Below are 19,476 nucleotides of genomic sequence, written 5' to 3' on the forward strand. Positions count from 1 at the left end.
AGTATTGTATTGTACAAAAAGAGGCTTGTATTAGAAGAGAGGCTTTTAATCACTTGTTTCAACAACGCCCCCGGTCATTAATAGAGACCCGCTTTTTAATTGAATAGAGGTCACTATTAGAGGATTGACGGTATCATAGCAGGGGTCGGCAACCTTTTTGACATGTTTGGCCATGTTTTTATGTTCTTGATAGTCAGTGTGCCACGTCAACATTAAGTTTAATTATGACAGTGACACCACATCAAATACTAATATCTCCATCAGATGGTGATTGTCACATTGTCACATGATCATCATTAGACTCTATCTCTCAGACTCCTCTCCAGTCACAGTTCACTGTTTGAATGAAATGTAGAATTAATAAGCAGGATGTAATATGCATACAGATGTGAGGGGACTTCCATTTAATTGACTAAATTCTTTAAAAATATTCTATTTTAAAAGAAAGCTCCTGTCTGGTGATCTATTCTAGGCCCTCCGCCACGCCTTTTCTTTTCCCTCTACACCAAATCTCCTCGGTGACATAGCCGATCTACGACACGCCGTTGTTGTGAGCTTGTAGATCTGCTATTTTTGGCCAAACGATGTTTTTTTTCAGCCATTCTGTCATGATGCCCAGAGTAGGGATGCTGGGGTTTGGTGTGTTGGCTTTGGAAGTGAACAGTAATAAGTAGTTTTTTGCAAATCCAGCCAACATTCAGGCCTGTAGGAGTTTTATATTATATTATTCAATGACATAAATGCTCATCAACGTATTTGGATGCATTGGTCTTTCTGTGGGGGATTGTGGTTGTACTGGTCAGCTCCCAGTACAACAGTATCACACTGTGGTTGTACTGGTCAGCTCTCAGTACAACAATGGGGCGGCAGTGGCTCGGGGTGTGGCCGGGGCAGTGGCCGGTAGAGCGGTCGGATGGGAACCGCAAGGTTCCCAGTTCGATCCCGGGTTCCCCCTGAATTAGTGTCGAAGTGTCCTTGAGCAAGATGCTGAACCCCTTATTGCTCCCGATGAGGAGCCTTGCATGGTTTCCTCCGCCATCGGTGTGTGTGAATTTGTGTATGAATGTGTGTGTGTGTGAATGGGTGAATGATCTATGTACAGTAAAGCGCTTTGGACAATAGCGTTAGATAAATGCACCATTTACAACACTATAAGACTGTGGTTGTACTGGTCTGGTCAGCTCCCAGGTTTTAATGTGTGGCTGTGAAGCAGGGCGTTCCTGAAAAAGAGCTTCCCCTGGGTAAATAAGTGTAAAACAAATCTTAAAGCCTAATGGCATATTAGGTATGTATTAAAGACTGTCTGGGATCAAGTTGTTTTGCAGTTTTCTTACATTAGGACATTAGCCTGTCCTCCCCAGAAACAAATCCCTCAGAAACCAGGGCCCTCATAGTGGTCTACAGTACATCTAAACCTCCCAAATCACATGAATCCACATTCCAGCAGGTCTTCTTCAAATACATCTCAGTATACTTATTGTTTGATTATAGGTCTAAATGGTGGTGATGACACTATAGGCTACTAGATGTGTCATCCATGTGATAACCAGGGTTTTTCCACCGTTATGAAAGACTAGTGACACTAGGTTAGTAAGGCTGTTACGTTATGAAAGACTAGTGACACTAGGTTAGTAAGACTAGTGACACTAGGTTAGTAAGGCTGTTACGTTATGAAAGACTAGTGACACTAGGTTAGTAAGACTAGTGACACTAGGTTAGTAAGGCTGTTACGTTATGAAAGACTAGTGACACTAGGTTAGTAAGACTAGTGACACTAGGTTAGTAAGACTAGTGACACTAGGTTAGTAAGGCTGTTATGTTATGAAAGACTAGTGACACTAGGTTAGTAAGACTAGTGACACTAGGTTAGTAAGACTAGTGACACTAGGTTAGTAAGGCTGTTATGTTATGAAAGACTAGTGACACTAGGTTAGTAAGGCTGTTATGTTATGAAAGACTAGTGACACTAGGTTAGTAAGGCTCTTACTAGTGCGGGCCACTAAGTCCATTTTTATGTTACAATAGTTCACTTTGTGATACAAGCGCCAAATTTGGCATGAACAATGCCAAGGACCTACTTTTGCAGAAAAGCCCGTTAGCCACGCAAAAAAACCCAATATGGCTGCCATTTTCCAAAATGGCTGCTGGTGAAAGACATTTTATGTGTATTTTGACCTGGATTGTGATTGGATTTTGATTATTTTGGTATCAACATATAGTTTTGACTCCCCCTGCCCCCTCCCCCCGTTAGCTACGCGAAAAAAAAACCTATATGGCAATATGGCTGCCATTTTCCAAAATGGCTTCAGGCAAAAGGCATTTTATGTGTATTTTGACCTGGATTGTGATTGGATTATCCAATTTTGATTATTTTGGCATCAGAATATAGTTTTGACTCCTCCCCGCCCCCTCCCCCCGTTAGCCACGCAAAAAACAAAACAATATGGCTGCCACTTTCCAAAATGGCTGCTGGGGAAAGACATTTTATGTGTATTTTGACCTGGATTGTGATTGGATTTTGATTATTTTGTTATCAACATATGAGTTTTTACCCCCCCCCCCCATGTCTGGATCACAAATTGTTGCAGCAATTGTGCAGGCACTCAGCTGTGTGCACTGAAGGCCAAAGCGGTAGCACTTGCATCTACCACGACATTCAGTCTTGCACCGGCATTTTGTCAGTTGTTCACACATCTGGCCAATTGGTAGAGTGTCATCCACGCTACTTGCCAAATGTCACCCTCTGCTCGCCATCCCCAGCTGGCAGGGCTCTCTGTATGACATTTGCCATACAGTTACCTGGCTTCAGACAGGGGCAACTTGATAAGTGGCATGCTTCACATGATGTGCAAGAGATGCCCTTGTAGGTGGAATGGCATCATAGGACCTCTGCTTCCATGCAAACAGGTAAAATCTTGCATCATCAACCCCATCACCAGTGCTGTTCTTGTCATGCACTGTTACTGGTGGGTATTGACTGAGCTTCTGGAAGACATGAGACACTTCAGGCCACACTTGCCGGGTTTGCCATGCTGTCTTTTTGCCTTTTCCCACGAAAGGCTGACACAACATCACATCCAGTGAAAGTGTGAAAGAAAAGGATGCCAATGGATTTTTCAGGGCCTAGATTCTTCACTAAATCGTGAACTGGTAACCAACAACAATACAGTACAGTACAGTACAGTACAGTGCTGTGCAATAACAATACAGTAGAGCACAGTACAGTACTGTGCTATACAATAACAAAACAGTACAGTACTGTGCTGTACAATAACAGAACAGTACAGTAGAGTAAAGTACAGTGCTGTATAATAACAGTACAATACTGTTTTGGAATGTGTTAGTTTGTCCTGTTTTAAGGGTTACTTAGTTTTTACTTTACTGTTGTGTTTGTTTTATTTTGTCGTAACATTTCCTGTCTTGTCTCATTACCTTGTGATTAGTTTTATTTCTCCACCTGTGTCCCGTTAGTCCCTTAACTCAGTGGTGCGCATTCTGCACAACCTTTTTACAGTACACCCTCAGAAAACATTTGGATTATCGAATCCCGATCCAGGTCAAAAACCACATGAAATTCTTTCGCCGGCAGCCATTTAAAAAAATGGCAGTCATATATATTTTTTTGCTTGGCTAATGGGGGGAGGGGCGGGGGGGAGTCAAAACTATATTCTGATGCCAAAATAATTTCAATCATAAAATGTATAGCTGGCAGCCATTTTGGAAAATGGCAGCCATATTGTTTTTTTTGGTGTGGCTAACGGGGGGAGGGGGGAGTCAAAACTATATTCTGATGCCAAAATAATCAAAATTGGATTATCCAATCACAATTCAGGTCAAAAACCACATAGCATGTCTTTTGCCGGCAGCCATTTTGGAAAATGGCAGCCATATTGGGTTTTTTTGGGTGGCTAACGGGGGGATGGGGTGGGGGGGAGTCAAAACTATATTCTGATGCCAAAATAATCAAACTTGGATTATCCAATCACAATCCAGGTCAAAAACCACATAGCATGTCTTTCTCCGGCAGCCATTTTGGAAAATGGCAGCCATATTGTTTTTTTTTGGGTGGCTAACGGGCTTTTGTGAAAAAGTAGGTCCAGAAGAAACTTTGTGGAAAATTTGGCGCTTGTATCACAAAGTGAAGTACCGTGTCACTAACAGCCCCCACTATACGTTGTTAAGCTCTGTCATAACGCACAGTCAATCTTGGGGGGGGGGGGGGGGGGGGGGGTGCTGCTTGTGCAATGCACAATCCTTGTCAAGTCAAGTCAATGCATGTATATAGCACATTTAAAAACAACAGCAGTTGACCCAAAGTGCTTTCCAAAACAAGAGCAACAAAATTGTCTATTCACAAGAGCAACCAGTTGAATATGCTGTCCTCTTAAAGCAGGACCCCCCCTCCTCCCAACACGTGGTGACCTGTGGTTGACTGACCCTCCTGTTGGTCAAACCAATGTTGTCTGCTCTCTACTTTTTAATGTTTTTAAATGGCGTTGCCTCTTTTTAATGTGTCTGTTGTTTTTCAATGTGACACCAAAGCACCATGAGTTGGGGAGAACGGTATTTTTCTCTCTTGTCTGCCTAGTGTGTATTGTGTGGAAGTAACAATAAAACAGAACTGATTCTGATTACATACTCAATGTGTGTGTTACAACAGAACACACACAACTCCATATCTGTAATGACAACGTCTAATACCATCTTTCAACCTGCCTTTGTCCTTAGTTTGGCCATGATGTTATTGTAGGCAGTTAACACAAAAAAATAACATTTTAGTCACTCCATGGAGACTTCAATTCATGGATATTTTTGAGTGGTGCCAACCACTCCTATATCTGACTTTGTCTGTGTGTCCGGGTGTATGTATGTCCAATAAACAAACATTGATGACAACATCAATACGGGGCTCATCAAAGGCACCACTCTCTTCACACGGGTGTGATTTTTTTGTTTTTGTCTCATTCCTAAGACAATAATTTGATGACCACCGGACCGGTAGGCAGCGGTTCCGCTGGTCATCAAATTATTGTCTTAGGAATGAGACAAAAACAAACAAAATATCCATGAATTCAGGTCTGCATGGAGTGACTAAATCCATAGGAGAAAAAAAAGTCATTTTGGAGGTGAACTATCTCTTTTAAAGGAACATTTTGCACATTTTCAACCGTATCTTCTTCATATAATTGGTCTGATTATAATAACTAGATGTGAGGGCCACGAAGGCTAGGCCCGATTCGAGGTTGGTCCAGACAGCACTGGCCTAGTCACTCTGCACACACGTCATGCGAAGTCCGGCCCCTCTGGACTCTCCTCTCCTCTCCTCTAACCTCTAGTCCAGTGGTTTTCAACCTTTTTTGCGTCAAGGACCCCCAAATTGACACACATTAGCCCAGGGACCCCCATTTCAAAAGTTATGCCAGGGACCCCCAATAAGAGACGATTTTTATGGCTCTAGCAGTGATCTTCAACCATTTCAATTTCAAGGACCCCCAGTTTGACATGCATTAGGGCTACAGACCCCCATTTAATGGCATTTCTATCTCTGGGACCCCAATTTTTATTATAAAATCAATGTTAATGTAACTCTGAGAGTGTACAAATAACGGGTCCATTTGGTTCCATTTGTTACACTCTCAGAGTTACAGACCCATAAGGGTCCATTTGGTTCCTATCTATCATTTAGCTGGGGACCCCCTGGAACTCCCTCAAGGACCACTGGTGGTCCCCGTCCCAACCTCCCAACCTCGGTCATTAGGCCGCCTGTACTGTGGGTAACCATGGCCATCATGAGGCAGTGGAGTGTTGTCACAGAAGTCTTTAGGGAAGCTGTTATTGACCATGCAGGGCACACTCTTTGAGTTTGCCGTAATTGTGATAAAGAGGTCAAACTTTCTGTATAGGGTTGCTATGGCAACCCGCCAGATCAGGCTGAGGGTCTGATAGGCAAATCAGAGAATCAATCAAGTCGAGAGTCTGATCACAGAGGGAGGTGGGGTAAAGATGCCTAAAACATAGAGTCTGATCACAGATGGAGGTGGGGTAAAGATGCCTAAAACATAGAGTCTGATCACAGAGGGAGGTGGGGTAAAGATGCCTAAAACATAGAGTCTGATCACAGAGGGAGGTGGGGTAAAGATGCCTAAAACATAGAGTCTGATCACAGATGGAGGTGGGGTAAAGATGCCTAAAACATAGAGTCTGATCACAGAGGGAGGTGGGGTAAAGATGCCTAAAACATAGAGTCTGATCACAGATGGAGGTGGGGTAAAGATGCCTAAAACATAGAGTCTGATCACAGATGGAGGTGGGGTAAAGATGCCTAAAACATAGAGTCTGATCACAGATGGAGGTGGGGTAAAGATGCCTAAAACATAGCCTTAGCTCTGAGCAACAGTCTGTGGCAAGTTTGGGGGCAAATGGAGTGATCCTGTGCTTGCTTTACCCCGGACGAACTTTCTGAGCTTTTGTCAATTATATAGTAGTAAGAAGTAAGATAAGATGACACCATTATGTAGACAAACGGTGGCTTCTATTTCAGCGTGCTAACCTTCCAGGAAGTGAAACGCCGGCTGTAGTTTTTTCTCTTTTTTAATTAGCTTGGATTCCCCATGGATGATGTCATTGGTTGTCAGGTTTCTGAAGTGTCCACAGCCCCACACCAATGAGACACACAGTGAGTAGATGGATACATGGTCCATCTTAAAGCGGTTGCCTTTGGCATGGCTGCTGTTATGAGAGCCTCCACCTGTCCCTGTGAAGTCAGGGAGTGTCCTGCCTCCTGTTGTTTAGTTGGTTAACCCATTCAAAGCGGGGAAAGCATCTGTGTAACAACTTCAACCATTATTTTATACTTTTGCTATTCAAAAATAGCAGATATACAAGCTCATAGTGCGGCATCGAGAGCTTGTAGATCTGCTATTTTCGAAAAATCTTGACATTTTTGGTGAATCTTTTAATGTGTATTTATGTTGTATGTGTATATGTTTTAGAGCAAACATTTTTAACTCAAATCTTTGCTTCTGGGGGTCCCTGGAACAACATATTTTGAGATGGGGGGTCCGCGGCCAAATACATATCATCGTGGGGGTCCTTGACATGAAAAAGGTTTGAGAACCACTGATATATATATATATATATATATATACAGTATATAGCAACATACGTTTTTTCAAAAAACTGTTTGAGACATTTGTAGAATCCCCCAGAAGCAAAGATTTGAGTTGCAAATGTTTGCTTAAAAAATATATAAAGATTTGCTAAAAAATCGCGCTATGAGCTTGTATATCTGCTATTTATTTTAATAGCCCATAGAAATCTTAAAATGACAGACATGCGTTCCCAGTCTTAATGGAATAAAGTAGTGGCCACTGGCCAGACTGCCAGCCAGCCAGTTGTTTAGTTAGTTAAAGTGGTGGCCAGTCAATCAGTCAATCGGCCAGCCAGCCAGCCAGCCAGCCAGCCAGCCAGCCAGCCAGCCAGTCGGTTGGTCCAGGCTACATTCCTCTACATCTCCACATCTTGATGCTCTAAAACACTCCCTCCTCCTCCTCCTCCTCCTCCTCCTCCTCCTTTCCTTCCTGGGCCGGCCACAAGGTCAGCCAATGAGCCGCTCCATCACGTGACCTTTTAAGGGCTGCAGGGCGATGACGTCATACTTGTCAGCCGGCCCACAGCCACGCCCCCTCTAGGGAAAGAGAGAGAGAGAGACGCCCACTGAGGTTCAGTTCATTCATGATTCAAAAGGCTTTTTTTTGGTAATGCAGACATGCAGCTATTTAACACTTAGATACTACAGTACGAGTACTGACCCACATTACTGTATATGATGACACTGTCTTTGCATAGAATTGTGGTTTAACCCCTTCAAAGGGCCAGACCACTTTGGTAGAGGTTTGGGTTGTGTAGTTACTTTGCCATGATGTAACTCCATAAGGTGGACAAGACATCTAAAATAATTGCTCCATTGATTAGACATGGATAATTCAAAATATGCTCCTCATTGACTTACATTGTACGGTAAGACAGCTCTCAAAGTCACTCTTTTAGCACGTAAACAAACGCAAACAAATCTGATTCAGACAATATATAGAACATCACCAAACCCTGTACTGTTATTCTTTTTAATAAAAATGTTAACTTCCTGGATCTGAGGATCTGGATCCGGCTCTTCAAATAGTCAAATCAATTAAAAGAATTGTGAAAATTTGTGCAAATCTTTGAATATATATTTTTAAAGTGAACATTTTTAACTAAAATCTTTGCTTCTGGTGGGGCCCCTGGAACAACATATTTTGATGGGGATCGGTGGCCAAATACATATCATTTTGGGGGTCCTTGACATGAAAAAGTTTGAGAACCACTGATATAGAAACATACGTTTTTCCGAAAACTGATTTTTCCGAGAACTGAGTAGACATGCTGTAGAATCGGACCCTCAGGCTTTAATGCGTTAAGTAATCACGTAATTGGTCGATCAAGGTGTGTGTGTGTGTGTGTGTGTGTGTGTGTGTGTGTGTGTGTGTGTGTGTGTGTGTGTGTGTGTGTGTGTGTGTGTGTGTGTGTGTGTGTGTGTGTGTGTGTGTGTGTGTGTGTGTGTGTGTGTGTGTGTGTGTGTGTGTGTGTGTGTGTGTGTGTGTGTGTGACACTGTAAACATGTGTTTTACATACCTTCAGTCTGGAAGATGTTATCATATCCATGTTCCACGTTGTAGAGATGCTGAGATCTCTAGTCAGTCAGTCAGTATCCTGTGAACAACATGCAAGGTAGAAGAACCAATGTGTTGCGGTTTTAAAAAAAGGCCCATTCATAGGAAGTGAGCGGTAAGACCATAAAATGCTGTCACCATGGTTACGGCTCCTTTTTAAACGTATCGCTTGTAAAGCCAGGCCTCTCTCTCTCTCCGAGACGAAGGAATTGAAGGCTGGGAGTGATTTAAAAGACATTAGAACGACTCTGAAAGGCTCTGAACGCTGAGAATAAAACCACTGGCTTATAGTTTTATCTGCAGGAGGAGGTGATCTGATCAGGGAATGAACACAAAACTGTAAGTTGCTTGTTGTTGGCATTAAAACAAAAATGTGATCGTTATAACGCGGCCGTAGAGTTGAGTCTGCAGGGCAGTGGTTCTCACACCTTTTCATGTGAAGGACCCCCAAAATATTATGTATGTATTTGGCCGTGGACCCCCATCTCAAAATATTTTGTTCCAGGGACCCCAAGAAGCAAAGATTTGAGTTAAAAATGTTCGCTTAAAAATACATATATATATTCAAAGATTTGCACATATTTTCATGATTTTTCAAAAATAACAGATCTACAAGCTCATAGTGCGGCACAGAGTGCCAAAGTGTAATTGTCGTGATGCTATATTAACACATTTTGCTGGGGACCCCCTGGAACCCCCCCAAGGACCCCTGGGGGTCCCCGGACCCCAATTTGAGAAGCAATGCTGTAGGGATCATGGCTATGGACATGTTTTTCACTCCTCAACGCACAGACCTCAACCAGAAAGATCAAGCTGCCGGAGATTTGATCTAAATTCATGAAACAAAAGCAACCTTGGCTTTAGAACAGTGGTTCTCAACCTGTGGATTGTGGACCCATTTGTATGGGTCGCGGATAAATATCCCTTTTTCTTTTTTAAACAAACACAAATATTTCAAAAAGTCACAAAATAATAATAATAAAACAATCACAGTTTATCAAAAAAATCTAACATTTTTTAAAATAATAAAAAAAGTCAAAGAAATCCCATAAATGAGGGGGGAAAAAACGTAAGAAATAGTGAAAATAGCAGACCTACAAGTTCACAAGCTCACGTTATGAGCTTGTAGATCAGCTATTTTCACTAGTTTGGGTCTCAGAGAGAGAGACATCACATTTCTCTTTTTGGGTCTCGAGCTAAAAAGTTTGAGAAGAACTGGCTTTAGAATGTGACATTTTTATCATATCATTTCTATCTATAACTCTGCACATGTAGAAGACTCAAACCATAGGCTTAAGCTATGGTCTTGAAGGGTAATTATGTTTGCTATAATGTGACGTTTAGTAGACTGCAGGCCTGCTGTATCCCTGGGTGAACAATGGAGCAGACAGGCTGTGGTCCAGGCTGACTGAGAGGTGTCATTTCCATGGATTAAAGTTACTCAGTCGTCACTCATGACCCATTTCAGTCATGTGGGTTCCATAAGAAGCCCAGCATGTCTTCTATGGAAGCATGGTGCGCACTGAAAATGGCAGATCTACAACTCAAACCTAGCTCAGCACTCGGTGCCGTGCTGTGAGCTTGTATACCTGCTATTTTTGAATTGTCAAAGACATCTAAAAAATTCCATCGAAGCCAGCATGTCTTCCATGGAACCAATGTTGCACACTGAAAATAGCAGATCTACAAGCTCACAACATGTTGACGACATGCATTTAAAAAAAAAGAAAAAAGTTTTGCTGTGGTTGAGGGTTACTGTGAGGTGTCATTTCTAAAAGTGTAGGGCTACACTGTGTGTGTGTGTGTGTGTGTGTGTGTGTGTGTGTGTGGTGTCTAATTGCCCTGTGGTGCTCTGGTCTGACCCTAGAATGAACTTTCACTTCACCACACCTGGTTGACCGACTGGATTATGACAGATTAGAGGGTCAGGCACCGCGTGTCAGAGCTGATGGAGCTCAGAGCTGAGAAGTACGCTGGCTGACTGACTGCTGTCCTCCTAACAGACGGTACTCCTCCAGGCCTTATGAATGACTTGTCAGACATGTCACAGTAGCTTTAAAGATGAAGTAATGCAAAGATTTGAGTTAAAAATGTATATATATACAAAAAATAGCAGATCGAAAAGCTCATGAGCATACAGTAGATAGGCCCAGTCTACGCTGGGCAAGACCTGGGATGTTGGTTGTCTAGGAAGTTGACAACCGGAAATGGTTGAATTTGGAGGAGGTACCGCCCAAGGAAATGACGTTGATGCTTTACAAATCTGTTAACATTCTCCGTGAATGAAACGAGTGTTGTGATTGGTCAAAAAATATCGTTTCCGGGGGAAACGGAAATCCTGTCCACTCAGGACTTCCTAGACACTCACTGCTTTAGGTCGTGACCAGGCTCTTCTCTTCGCAGATGAGTGAGGCTGGGACTGAGGCTAGGCCCAGTCCCTCTAGCCCATTGTTTCTCAAAGTGGGGTCCGGGGACCCCCAGGGGTACTTGAGGGGGTTCCAGGGGGTCCCCAGCTAAATGATGGACAGGAACCAAATGGACCCTTATGGGTGTGTAACTCAGAGAGTGTACAAATGGAACCAAATGGACCCTAACGGGTCCATTTGGTTCCATTTGTACACTCTCAGAGTTAAATTAACATTGATTTTACAATATGAATTGGGGTCCCAGAGATAGAAATGCCATTAAATGGGGGTCTGTAGCCCTAATGCATGTCAAACTGGGGGTCCTTGAAATTAAAATGGTTGAGAATCACTGCTAGAGAGCTGTAAAAACCTTCTCTTATGGGGGTCCCTGGCATATCTTTTCAAATGGGGGTCCGTGGGGTAATAAGTGTCAATTTGGGGGTCCTTGACATGAAAAAGTTTGAGAACCACTGGTCTAGCCTGTATGAACCTGACAGGCCTCTTTACTGCTTTTTGGAAAAGAATCGTGAAAATGTGTGCAAATCTTTGAATATATATACATTTTGAACTCAAATCTTTGAATTTGGGGGGTCCCTGGAACAAAATACTTTAAGATGGGGGTCCGCAGCCAAATACATGGCATTTTGGGGGTCCTTGACATGAAAAAAGTTTGAGAACCACTGATATTATAGCAACAAAGGTTTAAAAAAATAAAGCTGTTAGGATTTAGAAGACATTTGTAGAATCCCCCAGAAACATTTTGAGTTAAAATGTTTCAAGTATGTTATAGTGTCTGTTTCAATATATATATATATATATATATATATATATATATATATAAAAACACGATTTTTCAAAAATAGCAGATCTACAAGCTCATAGCACGGCACTTGGTGCCACGCTATGAACTTGTATATCTGCTATTTTTGAACAGCCCAAAGAAATCTTAAAATGACACAGTATGCGTTCCCGGTCTTAATGGGTTAAAGGCAGAGCTCTGTATAATGGTGACGTATCTCTTTCTCCTCCTCAGAGCCACGGCTACAAACTGCTTTATATATCATCACTGTCTGAGCAGAAAAACCTCTTTATCTCCATATTCTAACTTTTTGTGAAAAAACACCATCATCAAAAGCATCAAAAGTAGCAGATTTGGGCCCCGAACGGCTGGCGTAGTGGTCCGGGCACCTAGGTTCAAGGTTCAAGGTTCAAGTTTATTAGTGTCCCCGAGGGGCAAATTGGTTTGCAGCATATAGCATCAGTACAGTACAACAACATTAAAACAGACAGTAAAAAAATCACACCCAGTGTGAAGTGGGCGGTGTGTGGTCATCACAACATGACTCACTTTAAAAAAAGGATAAATTACTTTTTTTAAAGTCCATACTGCTATTCATAGGGCTGCACATGTGTCATGTGTTTCGCTAGCCAATCACAGTCCTGAATTTGCAAAGTCAGCCAATCACATTACAGTTAGTGGTGAAGACACTAGCTGTAATGTGATTGGCTGATATGAAAAAAAGTATCGATTTGCATTAACAATGGAAGGGTTAGGGGGTATACAATTTTTTTGGTCGGTATCCAAAACTCACTTATAGGGGGCGGCTACACCGCCCCAAAAACAGTAAAAAACAGAACAGTAAAACATCCATAGCCGGTACATAGAGTTCACATTAGGTCATAAAGAGCAAAGTGTAAGGTGCTATGCAGTACAGTGTACATGGCCATTGAAATACGTGGACACAAGGAGACTGCTAGGTGCACGTAATAACTAAAGGCTATCTCCTCCTTGGCTTCTCCATAACAGAGTTCAGACTGCAACCTAGGCTGCTAATGCGTGTCGCGGGTTCGAATCTTTGCTGCATGTCACTCCCCATCTCTCTCTCTCTCTCTCCAATTCCTGTCAGTCTGTAATCTATCAAATAAAGGCAGAAAAAAGGCCCAAAAAATATTTTAAAAAAGAAAAAAAATGCAGTCTTGAGCTTGTAGATCTGCTACTTTTTTTCTCCTTTTGAATTCGAATCCTGAAAAGTAACAAGTTTTGTACATGTGAGGTTTGTACCCCATCAGAGACCATATAAAACGCTCTAACACCTAATTCTTGGCTCAAGGACGAAGGCGGTCTGGGATCGGACCCCCGACTGCTCTGTTTCAAGTCGTTCCTCTCTCTCTCTCTTCCATTGTTTACATGCTATATTTGGTCGCCCCAAATTGCCCCAAATCACCGGAAAGGCGAGATCATCACACATGAGGGACGCTTTTTCCCCCAAAAGCTTAGGGGGGGGGGGGGGGTCTGTGTTTGTGTGTGTGTGTGTGTGTGTGTGTGTGTTTCTCGTTGTCATTAAACGCTGTTCTGACAGTTTAACGGTGACAGTCTGGACGCAGGCAGACAGGCAGGCAGGCAGGCAGGCAGGGCTCTGCATGCGCTGTCAGACACACATGGAAGTGACAGGAAGTAGTAGGGTGCACAGGAAGTAGTAGGGTGCAGTAGGGTGCTGCTGGTTTCCATTCGTCAAGCAGGGTGCAACTTGTTGATGAAACAAGGTTCACAACAACAACAACAAGACAGGAAATGAGGGGAAAGGCATGCAAGGGCTTATCCTATCCGCAGCGCGAGGCGTTGTGATCTTGTAGATCTGCTATTTTTGACTAAAGTTCTCCTCAGAATAGGGATGCTAGGGGTTCAAGTGGTTAATGTAAAAAAACATCCAATCACGCAGAGATTTGGCAGCCCCCCCTGTAGTAACTCTGAGGAACCCTGAGGTGTCCCGGACCCCCTGTTGAAGACCCCTGATGTACAGTAGCATGTTTTTAATGTTTTCTAAAGGTCTCGTCGTGTCTATTTGTCTTGATTGACAGACAGTTTGTTATCTTTGTATCAGAGTGGTACAGATTGCCTCGGGCGTCGTTCACATACCCTTATGATGTCCATCAACATCAACAAGAGCGCTTTCCTTTAAGGCCTTTTGCTGCAGCCGTAAATATATATATCGTCTCTGTGGGGCGGAAACCTTGTATGTACAAAACTGAGTTTAGCTTGTGGATATAGTACTTTTGCTACGTTTGTGTGACATTGTAGTATAACGTTAAAGGGGAATTTTGGACTAAGGTTTTCTTACCTTTTCTATGTCGTTATGATATCTTGGGATGAAACATACAGTAGAAAAATGTCATAACTCCATCCCGGGTCTGCCACAGCATAAAACGTGCGCCAATAGGCCTTGCGCTAGATCGCCTATTTTAATAGCTTTTTTTTTGTTTTGTTTTTGGTGAGATCTGACGTTCATAGTGACAGAAAACTGTCAAAAAAGTCTCGCTTGACGAGATCGAAATCTCGAGATTACAATCTCAACTTTTTTTTTTTTTGTGTTCTGTCACTATGAACGTCAGATCTCACAAAAAACTAAACAAAAAAAAAGCTATTAAAATAGGCGATCCAGCGCAACCATTTAAACCTTCTAGTAAGCTGGACCAGAGAAAACTATACTTTTTCCTGTCCACACACCTAATCTCTTTGCCAAAAATAGCCGATCAGACTCTTTTTTTGCTATTGTTCCCAGAATATGGATGCTGGGGTTCAAGTGGTTAATTTACGGAAAAACATTAGAAAGTTAAAGTATGGATATAAGAGGTTTCTGCAGGACAGGGAGCATACGTATATTAAATCATGTTAGTCGTGGTTTTATTGGAGACGTGCATGAGGCATTCTGTATGTTCACTGACTAGGTCTGTCATGTTTTCTACTTCATGTTATGTATGTATGTACTGTATGTACTGTATGTATGTTATAGTGTCTGTATCGGGTCTGTAATGTGAATACCTGATGTCCAGGATCCTTCTCTGTGTCTAATAGAGAGAACATTGAAGGCCTCACAGAAACCCTCTGCTCTAATCCTTCGTTCCTTTTATACAAAAAACAAACATTTAATCCATACAATCCATGAATTCATAATGTGTCATTTTAGATTTGAGCTATAACCATTATTTTATACTTGGGCTAGTATTCAAAAATAGCAGATCTACAAGCTCACAACGTTGTGAACTTTAAACCCAGAACAGGGACGTCAGGATTCAAATGTATACGACTTGACTCAGCTTGTGACATCTATCAGCTGTTCTGTTATTGTGAGTTCTAGTCTAGTACCTAATATAATAATGTAATGTAATAATATTTAATCAGTACCTAACAGGGGTTTCTTGGTCAGCAGAAGTTATCTGATTTGTGGCATATATATATATTTTTCTGTTAAACGTTTTTAACTGGGCATTAGCCTTGCTAGCTTGTAGGTCTACGCTTACTAGTTGTAGCCTGTATGGCTTCTCTCTCACTCACACACGCACACACTCGCACTCACACACACCCCCCCCCCCCCACACACACACACGCACAATGTCAGGTGAAATGATGCAGGGTGTTTTTGTAGCAGAGAGATCCCAGAGTACAGTTGAGCTGTCTATCATACAGTCAGCGTTTCATAAAAGCCAGACCTCAGGGTGCAATTTTGTGTGTGTGTGTGTGTGTGTGTGTGTGTGTGTGTGTGTGTGTGTGTGTGTGTGTGTGTGTGTGTGTGTGTGTGTGTGTGTGTGTGTGTGTGTGTGTGTGTGTGTGTGTGTGTGTGTGTGTGTGTGTGTGTGTGTGTGTGTGTGTGTGTGTGTGTGTGTGTGTGTGTGCGTGCATTCTGGCACAGCTCTGGATCTTTCTTTCCATCTGGTATCAGGAAACCATGAAAAAGACACACACACACACACACACACACACACACACACACACACACACACACACACACACACACACACACACACACACACACAGAGGACCCTCTCTCTCCACATGGTGTTGGCTCAGCGATAAGATACAGTACGTTCCCCTGGTTGGACACCCTTTGACCCTTGACCCCTTCTCCCATGACTAATAATCTCCCATGTGGCACTAGCTAATGAAGACCAAACCACAGCCGATCTACAAGACCTCACAACAACATGTCACTATGGACAGCTCACAGCTAGACAATGACACATTGGGTTTTAACCCATTAAGGCCTGAGTCAGCTTCTTAAAATATTTTCTAAATCAGATTTAAAACAGATTTTTGAAAAAAATATATATTTCTTTACGATTTTTCAAAAATAGCAGATCTACAAGCTCATAGCGCGGCACTCGGTGCCGCGCTATGAGCTTGTAGATCTGCTATTTTTGAATAGCCAAAAAAACCTAAAGTGACACAGATGCGTTCCAGGTCTAAACAGGTTAACCAAACCTAGCATCAAATATTTCAGTGTGTAGGCAGAAAAAAAACTGTGTGTGTGTGTGTGTGTGTGTGTGTGTGTGTGTGTGTGTGTGTGTGTGTGTGTGTGTGTGTGTGTGTGTGTGTGTGTGTGTGTGTGTGTGTGTGTGTGTGTGTGTGTGTGTGTGTGTGTGTGTGTGTGTGTGTGATATGCACACATGCTGACAGGATTTGTTCTATAAAATGTCATTGAATCCTCAAATCAAAGTGTATTTTGGTTTCAAACGATGTTCTTTTGAAAAATGTCATTCAGTAGAAACAAGGACAGCATAGTTTTTATTTCTGTCTAGATGTGTCAGTTCCGTTGGATCTGGGTCACTTTTAGATTTCTTTGGCTATGCAAAAATAGCAGATCTACAAGCTCATAGCGTGGCACTATCTTGAAAATGTGTGCAAATCTTTGCACAAAGAGAGAAAAATGTTCACAAACGTGTGTGTGAGAGAGAGAGAGAGAGAGAGGGAGAGCGTGCTACATGGCTTTGTACTTAACATAGTTCCTCAGATCACCGCCACTTATAAATAGACTTCCTTTTTTCTTAATCAGGGCTGTGGGCAATTAACCTCAAATATATACAAACCCATAATTAGAGCCAATAATAACCCACTTAATCTGGCTCATGTACTGTAGGTTCAGCAAATCATCTTTTTAATATACATATATTTTTGATGTCTGATATCTTGACAAATGGAATTATATATATTACATCATTGTATATTCTAAGTGTGTGTGTGTGTGTGTGTGTGTGTGTGTGTGTGTGTGTGTGTGTGTGTGTGTGTGTGTGTGTGTGTGTGTGTGTGTGTGTGTGTGTGTGTGTGTGTGTGTGTGTGTGTGTGTGTGTGTGTGTGTGTGTGTGTGTGTGTGTGTGTGTGTGTGTGTGTTTTTATATGAGGTGACCCCGCCCTGCTCTGACAGATTTAATGGGATTCCTACAGTCCTGTTCAGGACATCCTGGAGTCACCTCAGTGTAGTAGTGAGCACAGAATAGCACCATGACACTACAGTATGTTTAACCATTGAAGTCCTACATGCTTTGTCATACGACCAATAGTGAGAACGTTGTTATTTTACTATTAATTGTGGTATTGATACTTTTACTTTGAGTAAAACACATTGAGTAGTTCACCCTGCACTGCACCCAGCCTGCATGTGTTACATGTCATTTGGTGACTGGAATGTTTTTCCTAGAGAGACCAGTCCTGTTTGGTCAGTGGAGAGTTTTTTTAAATGGTAATTTTATCGTCTACACAGGCTTTTGTGTTTCACTCCAGACAGTTTTTAAGTTGCTTGATTCAGTATTTAGATATTTGATATTCATTTTATCAGACACGACCCCTTCCTATACAAACCCATTGTAACTTCAAACTCCATTTTAACCATGATGGAATCCTTGGTTCTGGTGACTCATACTGCCCTCCTAATACATGAGGGGGCCATGTTTTTTCAATCATTTTTTTTTCATTTATTAAAAAAATAATAATTGGAAAATAAAAAAACATTAAATACATAAAAAACATTTTTACAAAATGATTTGTGAGCGTGAACATTTTGGCAGTCAATGAATGACGGGCCCTTTATTCAGATCATAGGTTTCACTCTCTCCACATAGTATAGACAAGTTGCAGAATTCTGTTACTACCGTAAATCTAATCTGAAAACTAACATCTTGTCTTATTTTGCTCAAAACATAGATATATTCAAAGATTTGCACACATTTTTCACTATGTTGCGTTCTAGGTCTTAATGGATTAATTTAGTGGCCCTCCTCAAGTTAGAACCACTGGTATATACAGTACACACTGTGGGTTGAGTTATCACTAGCATAGGTGATGATGTGGCAGCGGTGGCCTAGTGGTTAGAGGGGCGGCCTTGATACCGGAAGGTCCCTAGTTCGATTCCCCAATTCATCACATCAATCATGAATCACCGCTGAATAGCCCTTGAGCAAGGCTTCCATGCAGGGTCCGGCTGGAAACAAGTTTCGTACTTAGTCCGACACCCTGGGTAAACAACAAACTTTGCTTTGCTTTTGATGGAAAAACCTTTCATTTGAACTCTCCTGTGTTCTCTCTCTCTCTCTCTCTCTCTCTCTCTCTCTCTCTCTGTCTCTCTGTCTCTCTGTCTCTCTCTCTCTCTCTCTCTCTCTCTCTCTCTCTCTCTCTCTCTGTGTCTCTCTCTCTCTCTCTCTCTCTCTCTCTCTGTGTCTCTCTCTCTCTCTCTCTCTCTCTCTCTCTCTCTCTCTCTCTCTCTCTCTGTGCAGCTGAAAGGCCCATCAGGTCTCATCAGGGGCGTGGCTCCGGTTCCATCCGAAGGGCCTCGTCTCTGGGCACCATCACAGGCCCCTACCTCACTGGACAGTGGCCCCGCAGTGACCCCCACCCACACCACCCACCCTGTATGAAAGATACATCCACACAGGTAACACCTGTCCTCTACACCACCCTGTATGAAAGATACATCCACACAGGTAACACCTGTCCTCTACACCACCCTGTATGAAAGATACATCCACACAGGTAACACCTGTCCTCTACACCACCCACCCTGTATGAAAGATACATCCACACAGGTAACACCTGTCCTCTACACCACCCTGTATGAAAGATACATCCACACAGGTAACACCTGTCCTCTACCCCACCCTGTATGAAAGATACATCCACACAGGTAACACCTGTCCTCTACACCACCCTGCATGAAAGATACATCCACACAGGTAACACCTGTCCTCTACAGCAGTGGTTCTCAAACTTTTTCATGTCAAGGACCCCCAAATTGACACTTATTAGCCCGCGGACCCCCATTTGAAAAGATATGCCAAGTACCCCCATAAGAGAAGGTTTTTATGGCTCTATAGCAGTGATTTTCAACCATTTCAATTTCTTGGACCCCCAGTTTGACATGCATTAGGGCTACGGACCCCCATTTAATGGCATTTCTATCTCTTGGACCCCAATTCATATGGTAAAATCAATGTTAATTTAACTCTGAGAGTGTACAAATGGAACCAAATGGACCCGTTAGGGTCCATTTGGTTCCATTTGTACACTCTCTGAGTTACAGACCCATAAGGGTCCATTT

General features: G+C 42.4%; 1 protein-coding gene across 4 annotated transcripts in view; it reads left to right on the top strand.

The window, feature by feature from the left end:
* Positions 1 to 19,476, top strand: part of LOC311062415 (glucocorticoid-induced transcript 1 protein-like) — a 40,639-nt gene that overhangs the window by 2,538 nt on the left and 18,625 nt on the right. For all 4 annotated transcript variants that reach the window (XM_084081437.1, XM_084081436.1, XM_084081438.1 and 1 more), the window contains exon 2: positions 18,656 to 18,813. In XM_084081437.1, the coding sequence (XP_083937563.1) occupies positions 18,656 to 18,813 (158 nt within the window). The remainder of the gene's footprint in view (positions 1 to 18,655; positions 18,814 to 19,476) is intronic.

Source organism: Gymnoscopelus microlampas, assembly GCF_963454915.1.
Source record: "Gymnoscopelus microlampas genome assembly, chromosome: 15".
Taxonomy (NCBI): domain Eukaryota; kingdom Metazoa; phylum Chordata; class Actinopteri; order Myctophiformes; family Myctophidae; genus Gymnoscopelus; species Gymnoscopelus microlampas.